Source organism: Hyaena hyaena, unplaced genomic scaffold, assembly GCF_003009895.1.
Source record: "Hyaena hyaena isolate Hyena2069 unplaced genomic scaffold, ASM300989v1 scaffold_635, whole genome shotgun sequence".
NCBI classification, from domain to species: Eukaryota; Metazoa; Chordata; class Mammalia; order Carnivora; family Hyaenidae; genus Hyaena; species Hyaena hyaena.
The window spans coordinates 295,647-310,646 of NW_024081269.1; the positions used below are offsets into that span (position 1 = coordinate 295,647).

A 15,000-nucleotide genomic window follows, 5' to 3' on the forward strand; every position below is an offset into this window, starting at 1 on the left:
GCAGAATGAGAGGTGCTTGGCTGGCTCAGTCAGTAAAGCATGTAACTCTTGATCTCGGGGTCATGAGTTCAAGCTCCGTGTTGGGGGGTACAGTTCACTTAATCAAAAAAAATTCTTTTTAAGAAGATAGGCAGAATGAGAAAAGCAAGCAAGTAAGAGGGGAAACAAATATAAACATCCCTGTGTTTGGTTTCCAGACATTCATCCAACCCCAGCTAACTAATCCAAGTCACTCATAATAGTCTGATCCCATTTGCCAATGAGAGCTGCAGGAAAGAATTCATGTCTTAGATTGGGTTCTCCAGGAGCAGAGCCCAGACAGGGATTTGGCTGCACAACATTTATGGAGGGAGTGCTCTGACGAGAAAGAGAATAATGGAATCAGAGTACAGGAGGGGAAGAAACTAAGCAAGGATGGCCTCCTTGCCTGAAATAAATTATAACAAGTCTCAGGGCATAAATTGCACTATAAAGCTGGTACTGAAATTACCTTAAGGCAAAGGCATTTTCCCCTTACCTCTATGAGTCAATCATTGACCAAGATGCAGAGGAGAGTGGAGGCTCTCGTTCAAACAAGGATAATTCTCCAGAAATTGGAAGGGCAACACAAGGCCAAAGTGAGGTATGGGAGGAAAGCTACTTTGAGCTATTCAGGCCTGATTCTAGTCTAGGCTAAAAAGGAATGAGTGGAAAAAGATTCCTCTATTTACATATGGGCCATCTCACCTTTCCAGACAGTCTGGGCCACCAGGTCTAGCCAGCAATAAATTATGCACGCAGCATGTACATATAAAAACAATGGATACTTATATTAGGCATTTACCATGTGTCAGGTAGTCTTTCAAGAACTTTACATGAATTAACTCCTTTGACCTTTACAATAAGTCTATGAAGTAGATGGTATTATAATTATCCCTTATTTCACAGATAAGGAAACTGAGGTACAGAGAAGTAAAATAATTTGCCCAAAGTTGCACAGCTATAAATATCAGACTTAGGAACCAAGAGAAGACAATGCAGACCCATCTCCTACATTCTTTACCATGATAGCATTTGCATTTATTCTTAAAAAACTCTGAAATCTGAATGGCAAAAAATTACATAGGGATTTGAAAATTCTGAATCCTACCAAGACTTAACTACCATAGGTTTATTAGTATGAATTCTATCTAGCACCACCAATTCTTTGGATGCCAAGCATATAACAAATCCTTTATGGTAAGCAGGCAAAAATTCCATCAAATCTTGCCCAAAGTAAATACTGACCAGTAAGAATTATCCTTTTCTCACAAGAAAGGCTAATGAGGGCTGTAGTTGTCTTAATGGCACTGTTCTTCAAACGATGCCCCTCATCACAGATTAGAAGATCAAATTTAACATTCTTAATTTGATCCAAGGAACGAAGTAACATTTCATAACTGATGATAAGAACAGAATAAAATGGAGATTTGATGAATTCTTCTATTTTGTGGTCCTAAAGAAAAAAAAAAGATAGTATTTAACAAATCATGGGCTAAACCATAAAATCAAATTCAAAATAGCATAATCCTGGCAGACATTAATTAGAATATGTTAACTCAAAACGAAATTGTAAGCTAAGATTACATTTTTCTGCAAAGGAGTTAGAGAGTTATATGCACTTGAAAAACTACCATATAGACAGTAAAACTGCAGTGTTGATTTGAAAAGCAGAGAATATAGGGCGCCTGGGTGGCTCAGTTGGTTGCGTCCGACTTTAGCTCAGGTCATGATCTCACAGTTCTTGAATTCAAGCCCCAGGTTAAGATCTGTGTGTCCTCTCAGAGCCTAGAGACTGCTTCAAATTCTGTGTTCCCTCTCTGTGCCCCTTGCCCGCTCACACTTCGTCTCTCTCTTTCAAAAGTAAATAAACATTAAACAAAATTTTAAGGAAAAAAAAGCACAGAGAGTTAGAAAATGACCAAGGCTAACCTGTTGGAAACCTCTTACCTGATCAACAGGAAATATCTTGATCCTCTCACTTCCCAGCCATTTTTGAAATTCTTTCTTCCAATTAGTCACCAAGCTTCCAGGTGTGACAATAAGTGTCTTCTTTATTACTGGCTTGCCTCCATAAGGTCCCTGACACTGTAGAGTCCAGATGAGTGAAATACACTGCAGTGTTTTCCCTAAACCCATTTCATCAGCAAGAATAGCTCCACATCTGCCATTCACTCTGTTAGATATAATTATACTTCTTTTAGTCACTATAGGAAAGTATTTTGTGCTCCTAATATTGTCATCTGTTAGTCAAGAACCAGAAACTGATAGTTTTGTAATTAGGACAAACTCTATGCCCCTCTAAACCCTTTTTCTAGAATTTCATGCATCTGATTTACAACACTTCTCTTTTGTATCTTTGATAATTTGTAATTTTATTCATTACATATTTATTGTCAACAAAATTACTAAAATCTGAAATTTGACGGTTTAGTCTAAATCATCTGATATTATCATACATCTATATTTAGAGACTAGAAATGAATCCCAATTTTATATCTACATTTGAATAAGTTAACTATAACTGTGTTTCTCATCACTATAGTTGAGCAATTTTTATCAGTTTCAGCATCAGATATCAAAACAGTTTAAAATATATTGTAATCTTAACCAGAAAGATCAAATGAGCTATATTTATGATTTTCAAGCAGTAAATGAAGTTCTCAATCATATAACTCCCTGCACTGTAAAAAAAAGCCCACTAAATATTGATCTAATACATGTACTTAGTAATAGTCTTATCCTACAGACCTACTCAGTTAATGCAAATTTAAATTAAATATAATAAGCAATATTAAGTGGCATGTTTATATCACTTCATAGCTTTTAAAGCCCTTCATATATAAATAATTCTTTAAGTTATAAAATCCGAAGGAATTAAGGATTGTACCAAAATAAGTACGGTTTTGTCTTTCTCTGACTTACTTCACTTAGCATAATACTCTAATTACAACCATGTCATTGCAAATGGCAAGATTTCATTCTTATGGCTAATATTCCATTGTATATATATACATCTTCTTTATACATTCATCAGTCAGTGGACACTTGGGCTATTTCCATAATTTGGCTATTGTAGATAACGCTCCTATAAATATTGGGGTGCATGTATCCCTTTAAATTATTATTTTTGTATTCTTTGGGTAAATATCTAGTAGTGCAATTGCTAGATCATAGGGTAGTTCCATTTTTAGCTTTTTGAGGTATCCTCAAACGTTTTGCCAGAATGCCTGCACCAGTTTGCATTCCCACCAACAGTGTAAGAGGGTTCTCCTTTCTGGGGCATCTGGGTGGCTCAAAATCAGTTGGCTAAACATGCAACTTCAGCTCATGTCATGATCTCATACTTCATGGGTTCAAGCCTCACATTGGGCTCTGTGCTGACAGCTTGGAGTCTGGAGCCTACTTTGGATTCTGTCTCCCTCTCTCTCTCTGCCTCTTCCCGTTCACACTCTGTCTCTCTCTCTGTCTGTCTCAAAAATAAACATTAAAAAAAACTTTTTTAAAGAGGGTTCTCCTTTCTCCACATTCTCACTGACATCTGTTGTTTCTTGTATCATTGATCTTAGGCACTCTGATAGGTGTGAGGTAATACCTCGCTGTAGTTTTGATTTGTATTTCCCTGATGATAAGTGATGTTGATTTTACTCATATGTGGAATTTAAGAAACAAATGAGCATAGGGGAAAAAAGGGGGGGTGGGAATATCAAGAAACAGACTCTTAACTCTGGAGAATAAACTGAGGATTAACAGAGGCAAGGAAGGTAGGGGGTGGGTGAAATAGGTGATGGAGATTAAGGAGTACGCTTGTGATAAGCACTGAGCGTTGTATTTAAGTGTTGAATCACTAAATTGTACACCTGAAACTAATGTTACCCTGTATATTAACTGGAATTAAAAATTTTTTAAAGTAGAGTTTTATTATAGTTTAAGTTGTTTTATTTATTTTGAGAGAAGGAAAGAGTGCTCGTGTGTGAGCACGAGCAGGGAAAGAGCAGAGAGGGAGAGAGGGCTCAATCTCACAAACCATGAGATCATGACCTGAGCCAAAATCAAGAGTTGGATATTTAACCAACTGGGCCACCTAGATGCCCCCAGTTTTATTATAGTTTAATTCATTCTATTTTTTATTGTAAAAATAATAACCAAAAATCAACTATATGTTTTCCATTTCAAAGTACAGAAAAAAAATCACATGAATTACAGCCATTATTATTTTATTTTTTTAAGATTTGTTTTGGGGGAATGTTCATAGCAGCACTCTCAACAATAGCTAAAACATGGAAAGAGCCTAAGTGTCCATCAACGGACGAATAGTTCAAGAAGATGTGGTTTATCTACACCATGGAATACTCCATGGCAATGAGAAACAATGAAATCTGGCCATGTGTAGCAACATGGATGGACCTTGAGGGTGTTATGCTTAGCGAAATAAGTCAGGCAGAGAAGGACAAATATCATATGTTTGCACATATAGGAGGATTAGGAGGAACTTAACTGAGGACCATGGGGGAGTAGAAGGGGGGAAATGGTGGGGGAAATGGAGAGAGGCAAACCATGAGAGACTCTTGAATGCTGAGAAACAAACTGAGGACTGATGGATGTTGAGGGGGAGAGGGGAGATGGGCATGGAGGAGGGCATTTATGGGGATGAGCACTGGGTGTTATATGGAAACCAATTTGACAATAAACTATTTGTAAAAGAAAATTAATTAATTAATTAAATTTAATTTAATTTAAAAAAAAAAGATTTGTTTTGGGGGGAGCCTGGGTAGCTCAGTCAGTTAATTGTCCAACTTCAGTTCAGGTCATGATCTCACAGTTTGTGGGTTTGAGTCCCGTGTAGGGCTCTGTGCTGACAGCTTAGAGCCTGGAGCCTGCTTCGCATTCTGTGTCTCCCTCTCTTTCTTTTCTTTTTTTTTTTTTTTTAAATGTTTTATTTATTTCCAGGAGAGACAGAGAGACAGCGTGAGCGGGGAAGGGTCAGAGAGAGAGGGAGACACAGAATTTGAAACAGGCTCCAGGCTCTAAGCTGTCAGCACAGAGCCCGACGTGGGGCTCGAACCCACGAACCGCTAGATCATGACCTAAGCAAAAGTCGGACGCTTAACCGACTAAGCTACCCAGGCGCCCCTCCCTCTCTTTCTACCCCTCCCCTGCTCACACTCTGTCTCTCTCTCTCAAAAAAAAATAAATAAACATTCTTAAAATTTTTTTTAAGATTTTTAAAAAATAATCTCTACACCCAACATGGGGCTCTCAAACTCACAACCCCAACATCAAATTGCATGCTTTACTGACTCAGCCGCCAGCCAGGCACTCCCATTACTACCATTTTAGATCAACAATTTGTCAATGCAAAACAAATGCCAGCTGAGATACAGAGAGTGGCAGAAAGAAACTGGTGATCCATCCTTCTACAGTGGAGGGAAAAGAACAGTAAGGCTTCACTGAGAAGATGGACCTTGTCAAAGGTGAATAAGAATTCACTTTATGAATCAAGTAGCTCGACACACTGGGAGCTTGAACTGAATTCCAAACAAGGAAATACAAAGCCTATGAACCTGGCAAGATAGCCAGAGACTAAAGATGAACATCCATATCCTTGAAAGCTCAGACTGTATCTTGCAGGTCAATGTCTCCCAAACATCAGTCTTCTGTGACTACCATCACAATTTTTGCCATAAAAAAATACATACATACAGTATGTGTTACTATTTATTTTTCTTTAAGTCAACTCCCTTTTGTACTTAGATTTATTTGAAAAGTCTAAACATAATTAATGAAAACAAAAATTTTAAATGCTATTTTTTCTAATAATTCATTAGCTAAATATACTACTATCAGAATTAAAAAACAAGGCTTGTCTATATCCACCTAAAATGATCCCACAAACCACCAGCAGAGTGCATATTACAGATCAGGAAACATTCCTCTAAGTTCTGAGAGTCTGAAACATTTTGAGCAATTTTCAGAACTGTTTTTCAGAAAAAAATCAAGCTGGTGGCAAGAAGTAGAAAGAATCTGAGGAGCATCAGAAGCAGACACACAGTTGGGGCGCCTGGGTGGCTCAGTCGGTTAAGCGTCTGACTTTCGCTTAGGTCATGATCTCGCGGTTCGTGGGTTCGAGCCCCGCGTCAGGCTCTGTGCTGACTGCCAGCTCAGAGCCTGGAGCCTGTTTCAGTCTGTGACTCCCTCTCTCTCTGACCCTCCCCTGCTCATGCTGTCTCTCTCTCTCTCTCTCTCCTAGAAATAAAATAAAACATTTAAAAAAAAAAAAAAAAAGAAGCAGACACACAGCTAGGGCCCACTGCCAAAATCCAGACAAAACATAATTGTATGATGTCCATTACGAGCACTGCTGCAGTGTGGTGCCAGAAAAGATTTGGAATTAAAGGATATTTAGGAGTTCAAAATAATTAAAAATTGTTTGATTAAATTGAAAAAGTGAGAGGGATGAAACTAAAGATGCTTTCCGGGCTAAATGAGATATGATCTCCAAAGGAAAAACTTGATTTGGGAAAGAACAATAGAAAGTTTCTGGGATATAGCATTCCCTTAACCTGTCATCATTCAAAGGGCTCTTAAGAGTGTGAGGGAATTTATATTCCTAACTCCGTACTGAATGATCAGTTTAAAAATCAAGAGCCTATGAACTAAAAGCAAAACAAAAAGGACGAGAAGGAAATATAACAAGATGTTACCAGTTTCCTTTGATTCTTTTCTACCTCCTTTATCAAGCTTTTCTGTTTATGTGTCCTCTAAAATATCTTTAAGAAACAGTTCTTTACTAGAAAACTCCATTTAAGAGGGAATGAGGGAGGCTCCCTTTTGGTGCGTGGTGCCTGGGTGACTCAGATAGTTAAGAATCCAATTTTGATTTTGACTCAGGTCATGATCTTACAGTTCATGAGATCAAGCCCCAGGTCCACATCAGGGCTGTGTGCTGACAGCGTGGAGCCTGCTTGGGATTTTCTCTCCCTCTCTCTTTGCCCCTTCCCTGCTTACACTCTCTTGCTCTCTCTCAAAATAAATAAATAAATAAACATTTAAAAGGGAGTGGGGGAGACTCCTTTTTTTTTAAGTAGAAGTGAGATAAGAAGAAAATCTTTTTTTAGAAGCCTCATAAGCAGAACTAACAGCTACTTCCATTTTGCCCCCATAAATCTTTCTCATTCTAGTGAGCTCTTATTGTACATTAAGGTTGACTATATTTACCTATTTCTTCAAATACTTTAAAAACTACGTAAGGGTAGGAACCATGGTCCTGACTGCTGTATGCCCAGCTCCTAGCAAGATATCTGGCACACAACATCCATCAAGATCCACTTTTGGAATAAATGCACACATTAAGCATCATTCATGATGTACTGAGACTCATTATATCAGACTTTTTTCTAGAAAACCATTATGTTACAGGTTAAATCAAAAGTCAGAATAGACTAAAAGTATTTTCCTACCTCATTCCCATTACACATTCATACAGGAAAAGGATTCCTTCTTTCTGATGTGGTCGAAGATGATACACAAGGTGAGGATCTATCACTACATCCACAATAGGAAAACAGTTCTTATTGAATGTCCACTGGTGATTATTGTCTGGTCGTGACATTACAAGAGAATCTTAGGAAAAAGATGATAGTTTACCTATTAATGTACTGCAATTTCACTTTGTCAGCAACTACATCATCTTGTTTTAATTACTCAGAACTGTTTGCCATCCTTTATGGCAAAAACGTTGAAGTTTAGTAACACTGATGCTAAGCAAGAACAGAAAATTAAAAAAAAAAAAAAAAAAAAAAAAAAAAAAAAAAAAAAAAAAAAAAAAAAAAAAAAAAAAAAAAAAAAAAAAAAAAAAAAAAAACCCTCATGCCTTACTGATGTAAGATTTCAGGCAGAGAATTTCATTTTTTTTTCTTTTTTTTTTAAATGTTTTTATTTATTTCTAGGAGAGAGAGAGAGAGAGCGTGAGCAGGGGAGGGTCAGAGAGAGAGGGAGTCACAGACTGAAACAGGCTCCAGGCTCTGAGCTGGCTGTCAGCACAGAGCCCGACGAGGGGCTCGAACCCACGAACCGCGAGATCATGACCTAAGCGAAAGTCGGACGCTTAACCGACTAAGCCACCCAGGCGCCCCCAGGCAGAGAATTTCAAAGGGCTTTCCAAACTTCATATACCCCAAAGGACTTCGAAACCACTGAAATTAGGGGGCCTGGGTGGCTCAGTAGGTTAAGTGCCTGACTCTTAATCTCGGCTCAGGTCATGATCTCATGGTTCATGAATGAGCTCAAGCCCCACCACTGGGCTCTGAACTATCAGCTCAGAACCTACTTGGGATTCCCTCAGCCTTTCTCTGCTCCTTCCCTGCTTGCGCTCACTCATGCAAATAAGTAAACCTTAAAAAAAAAAAAAAAAAACACTAAAATTCACTATTGTTTAATAGAATATCCAATAAGCCACACATTTAATAGTTCAGTATTCAGAGCAAAGAGAACAATTTCCAACTAAAAGCACAGGTTGGAATTTTGCCAAGTTGCACTTGCTAATGCTCACAGCTTATTTTGGAAAGGCACTCCAAATTTAACATAAAAGCTCCCATTATTTTCACGTCTGTACACACTAACAATGACTATTATTTCTTCTATTAACCAGAAGAACTGAGAAAGGATGACAAATTTTCCGTTGACTTCACCATCATTATTTGCTTCAAGTTAATTACTACATTCATGAATGTCAAACTCATGCGTCTTTGCAAGGCAGCAGATAAAAGTAACCATTGAATAATAATGTAATTCTTTAGATATATGCTAATACAGTTTAAGAGTTATTAAAATATCACCAAAAAATACAAACTCAAATATAACTAGAAAGCAGGTCTCAATTAATCTAAAGTCAGATAATAAACTCATCAAAATTATTTTGGGGATATATTTACATGTCTACATCATGGTTAAAAAATGAAATTGATTTTTAAAATAAACAAAAAGAAAAAAAAAAACAGAAAGGAGAAGGGAAGATAAAGGAAACAGGTGCTAGTAGATTAAAACAATATCCATCAATGCAGAAATATACAGTCACAGGAATGAGAGTTTGGTCATGTTTACCATTAGTGATTACCCAGAGGAAAGTTTTCTGTGGATCTTCCTATATTTCTGAGCAATTAAAAGAGACTCCCATTTCTGAGGACAATTCCTGGCAGGCAGAAGATTAAGAAGTGAAAATAGAAAACTTAGCCCTTGGCTTTCTTCTATATTCCAGTAGCAAAGCAAGAGTATATTCCTTGTGGTTTTCTAACCAAGAGATGGTCCCATTTTGTTTTCTCTTATGAAAAGCACAAAGGGGAAAAAAGAGAAAACAAGAAGATAATATACTACTGAAGCTAGAAGGACCACAGGATCTAAGTCAACTAACAAAGCATCCATCTTTAGGAAAGATAAAACCTAAATCACAATAACAGGATACCAGTTCAAATTTTAAGATGCCTCTCTCTCTACCTTCACAATAAGAAGGCACCACTTAACGCTAACAAAATCTTTCATGCTTTCATTTTAAGTCTACAACCTCGTTCTACTCTTGGCAAGATAAGTAAATGAGAATCATTAACTACTTATCATTTACACAAAGGGCTTTTATTGTATTATACACACACATACATACATGTACATATATACATATATATAGAAGTTATCACAATAAAATTTTTCATTCAGTAAACAAATATGTATTGTACCCAGCATACAGCAGACATTCTATGTCTCTATGATAGTGATTAGAACCTACATTGTAGACTTGAGGAGACACAGCCATTAGTGAGACAAGTGACTACCCCCAGAGGTCAAAAAACCAGTTAGTTCTGTGGGAAAACAGGACTCTAACTCAGATCTTTAAATAAGCACATTATTCTTTTTGGTTCTCCATATCCTCTATTATATAGTAGGAAGGCAGAGAGAAAGAATAAAGGAGAAGGAAGCCTACTGAAAGAGCTGGTGAGACAGATAAAATATTTGGATAAAAGAAAAATCAGAAGCAGAAACTTCTACTTTCTTTCAATTGAGTCTCAGATAAGCTTATATAGAGCTAGGAATTTTCAATTAGAGGTTTTATCCCAAATATGTCAATAACTGTTTGAATTTAGGCAAGTCAGTTCATCTTTCTGGCCCATAGTTTGAGCCAAATAGTAGCCAATATATCTTCCTAAATTATTTATGATAGAACAATTTTTAATTTTAATGCTCTGATATAGGAAGAAATTACTTAGCTGGTATTCCTAAATGCCAAAGACTCATCCCTCCATTCCCCAAACTATCTCAATTCAACTGCAGTCTTGACCACTCCACATCAATATAGACTTTCATCTTCATATACAATCCAGTTACTATTCATTTGTTTTACATGTAAATGGAAGACAAGAATAAACTTAATTTTGAGGCCTTAGTTTCTTCAAATGCAAAGGGAAGAAAGTGATCTCATCGGTCCTTTTATTTCAAAAATTTGATTTATATGATACTTGCAAAAAATAATTATCTTGCTTTATGTTCCTTTTATTTTACTACTACTATGAAAGCAGCCTACTCTATACCCCAACTTTGACATTTACTACTGCTCTACAATTCAAATTTACTTGTCTGTCTCCTCAACAAATGAAAAGATCTCTGATGACAGTTTGCCTCTAGGCACAATGCAAAAAAAGGCACTGAAGAAATCCCTGTTGAGTAAACAGTAAAAAAACGGGAAAGGTTTGGGGCACCTGGGTGGCTCAGTTGGTTGAGCGTCCGACTTTGGCTCAGGTCACGATCTCACGGTTCGTGGGTTCGAGCCCCGCGTCGGGCTCTGTGCTGACAGCTCGGAGCCTGGAGCCTGTTTTGGATTCTGTGACTCCCTCTCTCTCTGACCCTCACCTGCTCACGCTGTCTCTCTCTCTCAGAAATAAATAAAACATTAAAAAAATTTAAAAAAAAAAAAACAGGAAAGGTTTTATTTTTTAATGTTATTTTTAAATTAGACTCAATGTGAAAATTAAATCATTAAATTTAATGCTTATTAAAAGTAAAATTTAAATTATTTACATGACATCCCTTCAATATTTTAATACATTAATGCAGGTGATCAAAACATAGTTGTCAAAAGAGAAGTATAAACATAATCCTGACTCATGAAGACTATTTCTTCTTACTGAAGATGTCAGATATTATTCAAAATCTCACACATGTATGTATTTGTGTATACATCTCCAATTTGTATATTTTTCCTTCAAAGCAAATATTTCCGCTACTGTATTCTTAGAATTAGGCATTTATTTATAAAATGATTCCCAAGTTATATTATTATACGGTTCCAACATTATTCCTTGTGTCAGTTGTATACCTGAAGAATAATAAATACTTCCACATGAAAACTTTAAACAAAAATTCACATGCCAATATCTTTTGACAGTAAAAACAGAATATTCAAATTATTTTTTACATCTTACTTTGTGCGTGCGGGTCATAACGTGGTTTACAATCTTGGAAACCGTTTGGTCTATTTTCTTTTGAACTTGGTTTACAAACACTTCTGAAGGGGCTAGAGAGATACTTCTTGGCAGCTTGAGAAGAACTGGAGATAGCAAGGCTTCCTCCTCCAAGCTGAAAACATCTGCCACTGTTGAAATCATCTGGAGAGATTATGCCCATGACTTCTACTTCTTTTCCACCAATCATCACTCTGTGGCCCTCTTCAATCTTTTCAAGATCTTTGAATTTATATACAAGGCCTTTAAATCGAGAAGGGAGTGTGTGAATGAATTTAGTTTACTGACACAAATGTCAGTATGTATATAATCTATGATGACATAGTGATACCATAGTTACCTTCCCATAACTGTACAGAATGAAAACTGTACTTTGAATACAAATAGCCTTGTATACCCAAGAGGCAGAATGAAAACATACTTTATCATTTTGGTTTAAAAAAAAAAAAAAGAACACTAGGGGCGCCTGGGTGGCTTAGTCGGTTAAGCATCTGACTTTCGCTTAGGTCATGATCTCGCGGTTGGTGGGTTCGAGCCCCGCGTCGGGCTCTGTGCTGACTGCCAGCTCAGAGCCTGGAGCCTGTTTCAGTCTGTGACTCCCTCTCTCTCTGACCCTCCCCTGCTCACGCTGTCTCTCTCTCTCTCCTAGAAATATATAAAACATTAAAAAAATTAAAAAAAAAAAAGAACACTAAAAAAATCAGAAGGAATAAATAAAGCTATAAAAATTAGCCAAGCTTTAGAGAAAGCAAGGCCTTTTTTAATTATTGAAAATATAGCCAGGGTACCTGGGTGGCTCAGTCACTTAAGTATACAACTTCCACTCAGGTCATGATCCCATGGTTCGGGATTTCAAACCTCGCGTCAGGCTCTGTGCTGATAGCTCGGAGCCTGGAGCCTGCTTTGGATTCTGTGTCTCCCTTTCTCTCAGCCCCTTCCCCACTCGTGCTCTTTCTATCTCTCTCAAAAATAAAAAAAAAATAAAAAAACATTTTAAAAAATTAAAGAAAATACAGCCTGGGGTGCCTAGCCAGCCCAGTTGGTAGAGCATGAAACTTTTGATTTCAGGGTTGTAAGCTTGAGCCCCTTGACGGGTGTAGAGATTACTTAAAAAAAAAATTCTTAGGGGCACCTGAGTGGCTCAGTCAGTTAAGCGTCTGAGTTCAGCTCAGGTCATGAACTCACAGTTCATGAGTTCAAGCCCCGCATTGAGCTCACTGCTGTCAGTGCAAAACCCGCTTTGGATCTTCCATCCCCCACTCTTTCTGCCCCTCCCCTACTCTGCCCACTCTCTCAAAAATAAACATTTTTTAAAAATAAAAGAAAATCTTAAAAAAAAAATGTAACCTACTGTACTCACAGTTTTGCCATCTGTTGTCTGTTGAAAATCAAGCCAAGAAGAGTTTTATAGGCTATATGGGACCCTCCCTTCTTGTGAATAAACTAGAGAAATACCATGGCATCTCTATTTCCACTTAGAAACAAGTGGAAATGTGGAAAACTAGCAATAAAAGCAACTGCTGCCACAATCACTACTTTACTGTCCCACATGAGAGAGTAAAGTAAAAATACATATGTGGCAAAATATCGTTGATAGACTAACTTCTAGCTCTTGTATTAAAACCTGGGGTACCTTATAATATCAAGCTTGTTTGAGTTATTAATTCAACAAACATTTATTAAGTGTTGCCATATGCAAGGTGCTAATGCAATACAAATATGAATAAGTAAGTCACAGTCTGCTCAAAATGAGCTCATTAACCAGATACATAGAGTAATGGAATCTTCTATGCTGGCTACATTAAATGTCTAGTTACTGGGGCATTACGAGAGGCAAGAACCGTGTATACCATAAATGTTTTGAAGTCTCTAAAAATGAAATAAAACATTGTCACATTTTAGAAAATATGACATGACCTTTTTAAACTAGCTATAAAGTGCTACAATTTGCCCTATTAAAATTGGGCAAAAATTTAGTTTGGGCCAAATAGTAGCCAATATATCTTCTTAAGTAATTTATGATAGAACAATTTTTAATTTTAGTGCTCTGATATAGGAAGAAATTACTTAGCTGGTATTCCTAAAAGCCAAAGACTCATCCCTCCATTCCCCAAACTATCTCAGTTCAACTGCAGTCTTGACCACTCCACATCAATAAAGACTTTCATCTTCATATACATTCCAGTTACTATTCATCTGTTTTACATGTAAATGGGAGACCAAAATAAACTTAATTTTGAGGCATCTTTAGAAGTCCCTGTAACTCTAGAATCTCTCCTTTCACTTTGATCCACAGAGATGACTACATCTCTACATCTCCAGAAGACTTTCTTAGAAGTCTTGCACTTTGTTTCCCACAACTCCTTGTTTTCTAGGTATCACGTAATGATGGTCAGTTGAACTTGACCAAATTACCATGAGCTACTAGCAACTGCAGCACTCCAGCCTTGGTTTTTTCCTTGAGGCTCTATCCCTACATTAACAAAATCTAAATGCTCTACATCCAATTTATTTAAAAGAAAAACTGCTTCCATTATAGCCAATAACTTACAAAATTAACTCCAAGTTGATACACTTATTGTTATAAGTAAGCAATGAAGTCTTATGTTTGGATGTTTTCATCTGGAAAGCCAATAAAACCCTCGTTATAGCTTCAAGCAGTGGTTCTCAACTCCTGCTAGATATTAGAATCACCTGGAAACCAGGGTGCCTACGTGGTTCAGTGGCTTAAGCATCCAACTTCGGCTCAGGTCATGATCTCGTGGTTCCTGAGTTCGAGCCTCGTGTTGGGCTGTGTGCTGACAGTTCAGAGCCTGGAACCTGCTTCTGATTCTGTGTCTCCCTCTCTCTCTGCCCCTCCCCTGCTCACTCTCTGTCTCTCTCAAAAATTAATAAATGTCAAAAAAATTTTTTTTAATCACCTGGAAACCTAAAATATATTTATGCCAGTCCCTCTCCCCACAATCCAGGCCAAATAAATCAGTCTCGGAGGTCAGAGCCTGGGCACTGGTATTTTTCAAAAACACCTTAGGTGGGTCACCTGGGAGGCTCATTCGGCTGAGCATCCAACTTCTACTCAGGTCATGATCTCAGGGTTCCTGAGTTCCAGCCCCACATTAGGCTTGCTCCTATCAGCACGGAGCCTGCTTCAGATCCTCTATTTCCCTCTCTCTCTGCCCCTCCTTCACTCACACTCTCTCTCAAGAATAAACAAACACTTAAAAAATAAATAAAATAAAATAGTAACAGAGACACAGAAATTGGTATTTCCTATGATCATTATCATTAATAATCATAATAAATAAAAACACCTTAGGTGATTCTACTTCTGCAGAGTAAAAACCCACTATTTTAAACCTAATTAGCATTTTTTGCTACATGCAACTGAAAGAGCATTTTATTATAAACTACACATACACAAAACCATGTATACTATGCCTTATGGGTAAGGAATACACCAGAGTAATTTTGATAA

General features: G+C 37.2%; 1 protein-coding gene across 1 annotated transcript in view; it reads right to left on the reverse strand.

Annotated features, from left to right (window-relative positions):
• RAD54B (RAD54 homolog B) overlaps window positions 1-15,000 on the reverse strand; it is an 82,983-nt gene that overhangs the window by 25,402 nt on the left and 42,581 nt on the right. The window contains exons 5-8 of the mRNA XM_039216508.1: window positions 11,487-11,768; window positions 7,479-7,641; window positions 1,969-2,194; window positions 1,267-1,474 (exon numbers count right to left, since the gene is read on the reverse strand). Coding sequence (XP_039072439.1) covers window positions 1,267-1,474; window positions 1,969-2,194; window positions 7,479-7,641; window positions 11,487-11,768 — 879 coding nt within the window. The remainder of the gene's footprint in view (window positions 1-1,266; window positions 1,475-1,968; window positions 2,195-7,478; window positions 7,642-11,486; window positions 11,769-15,000) is intronic.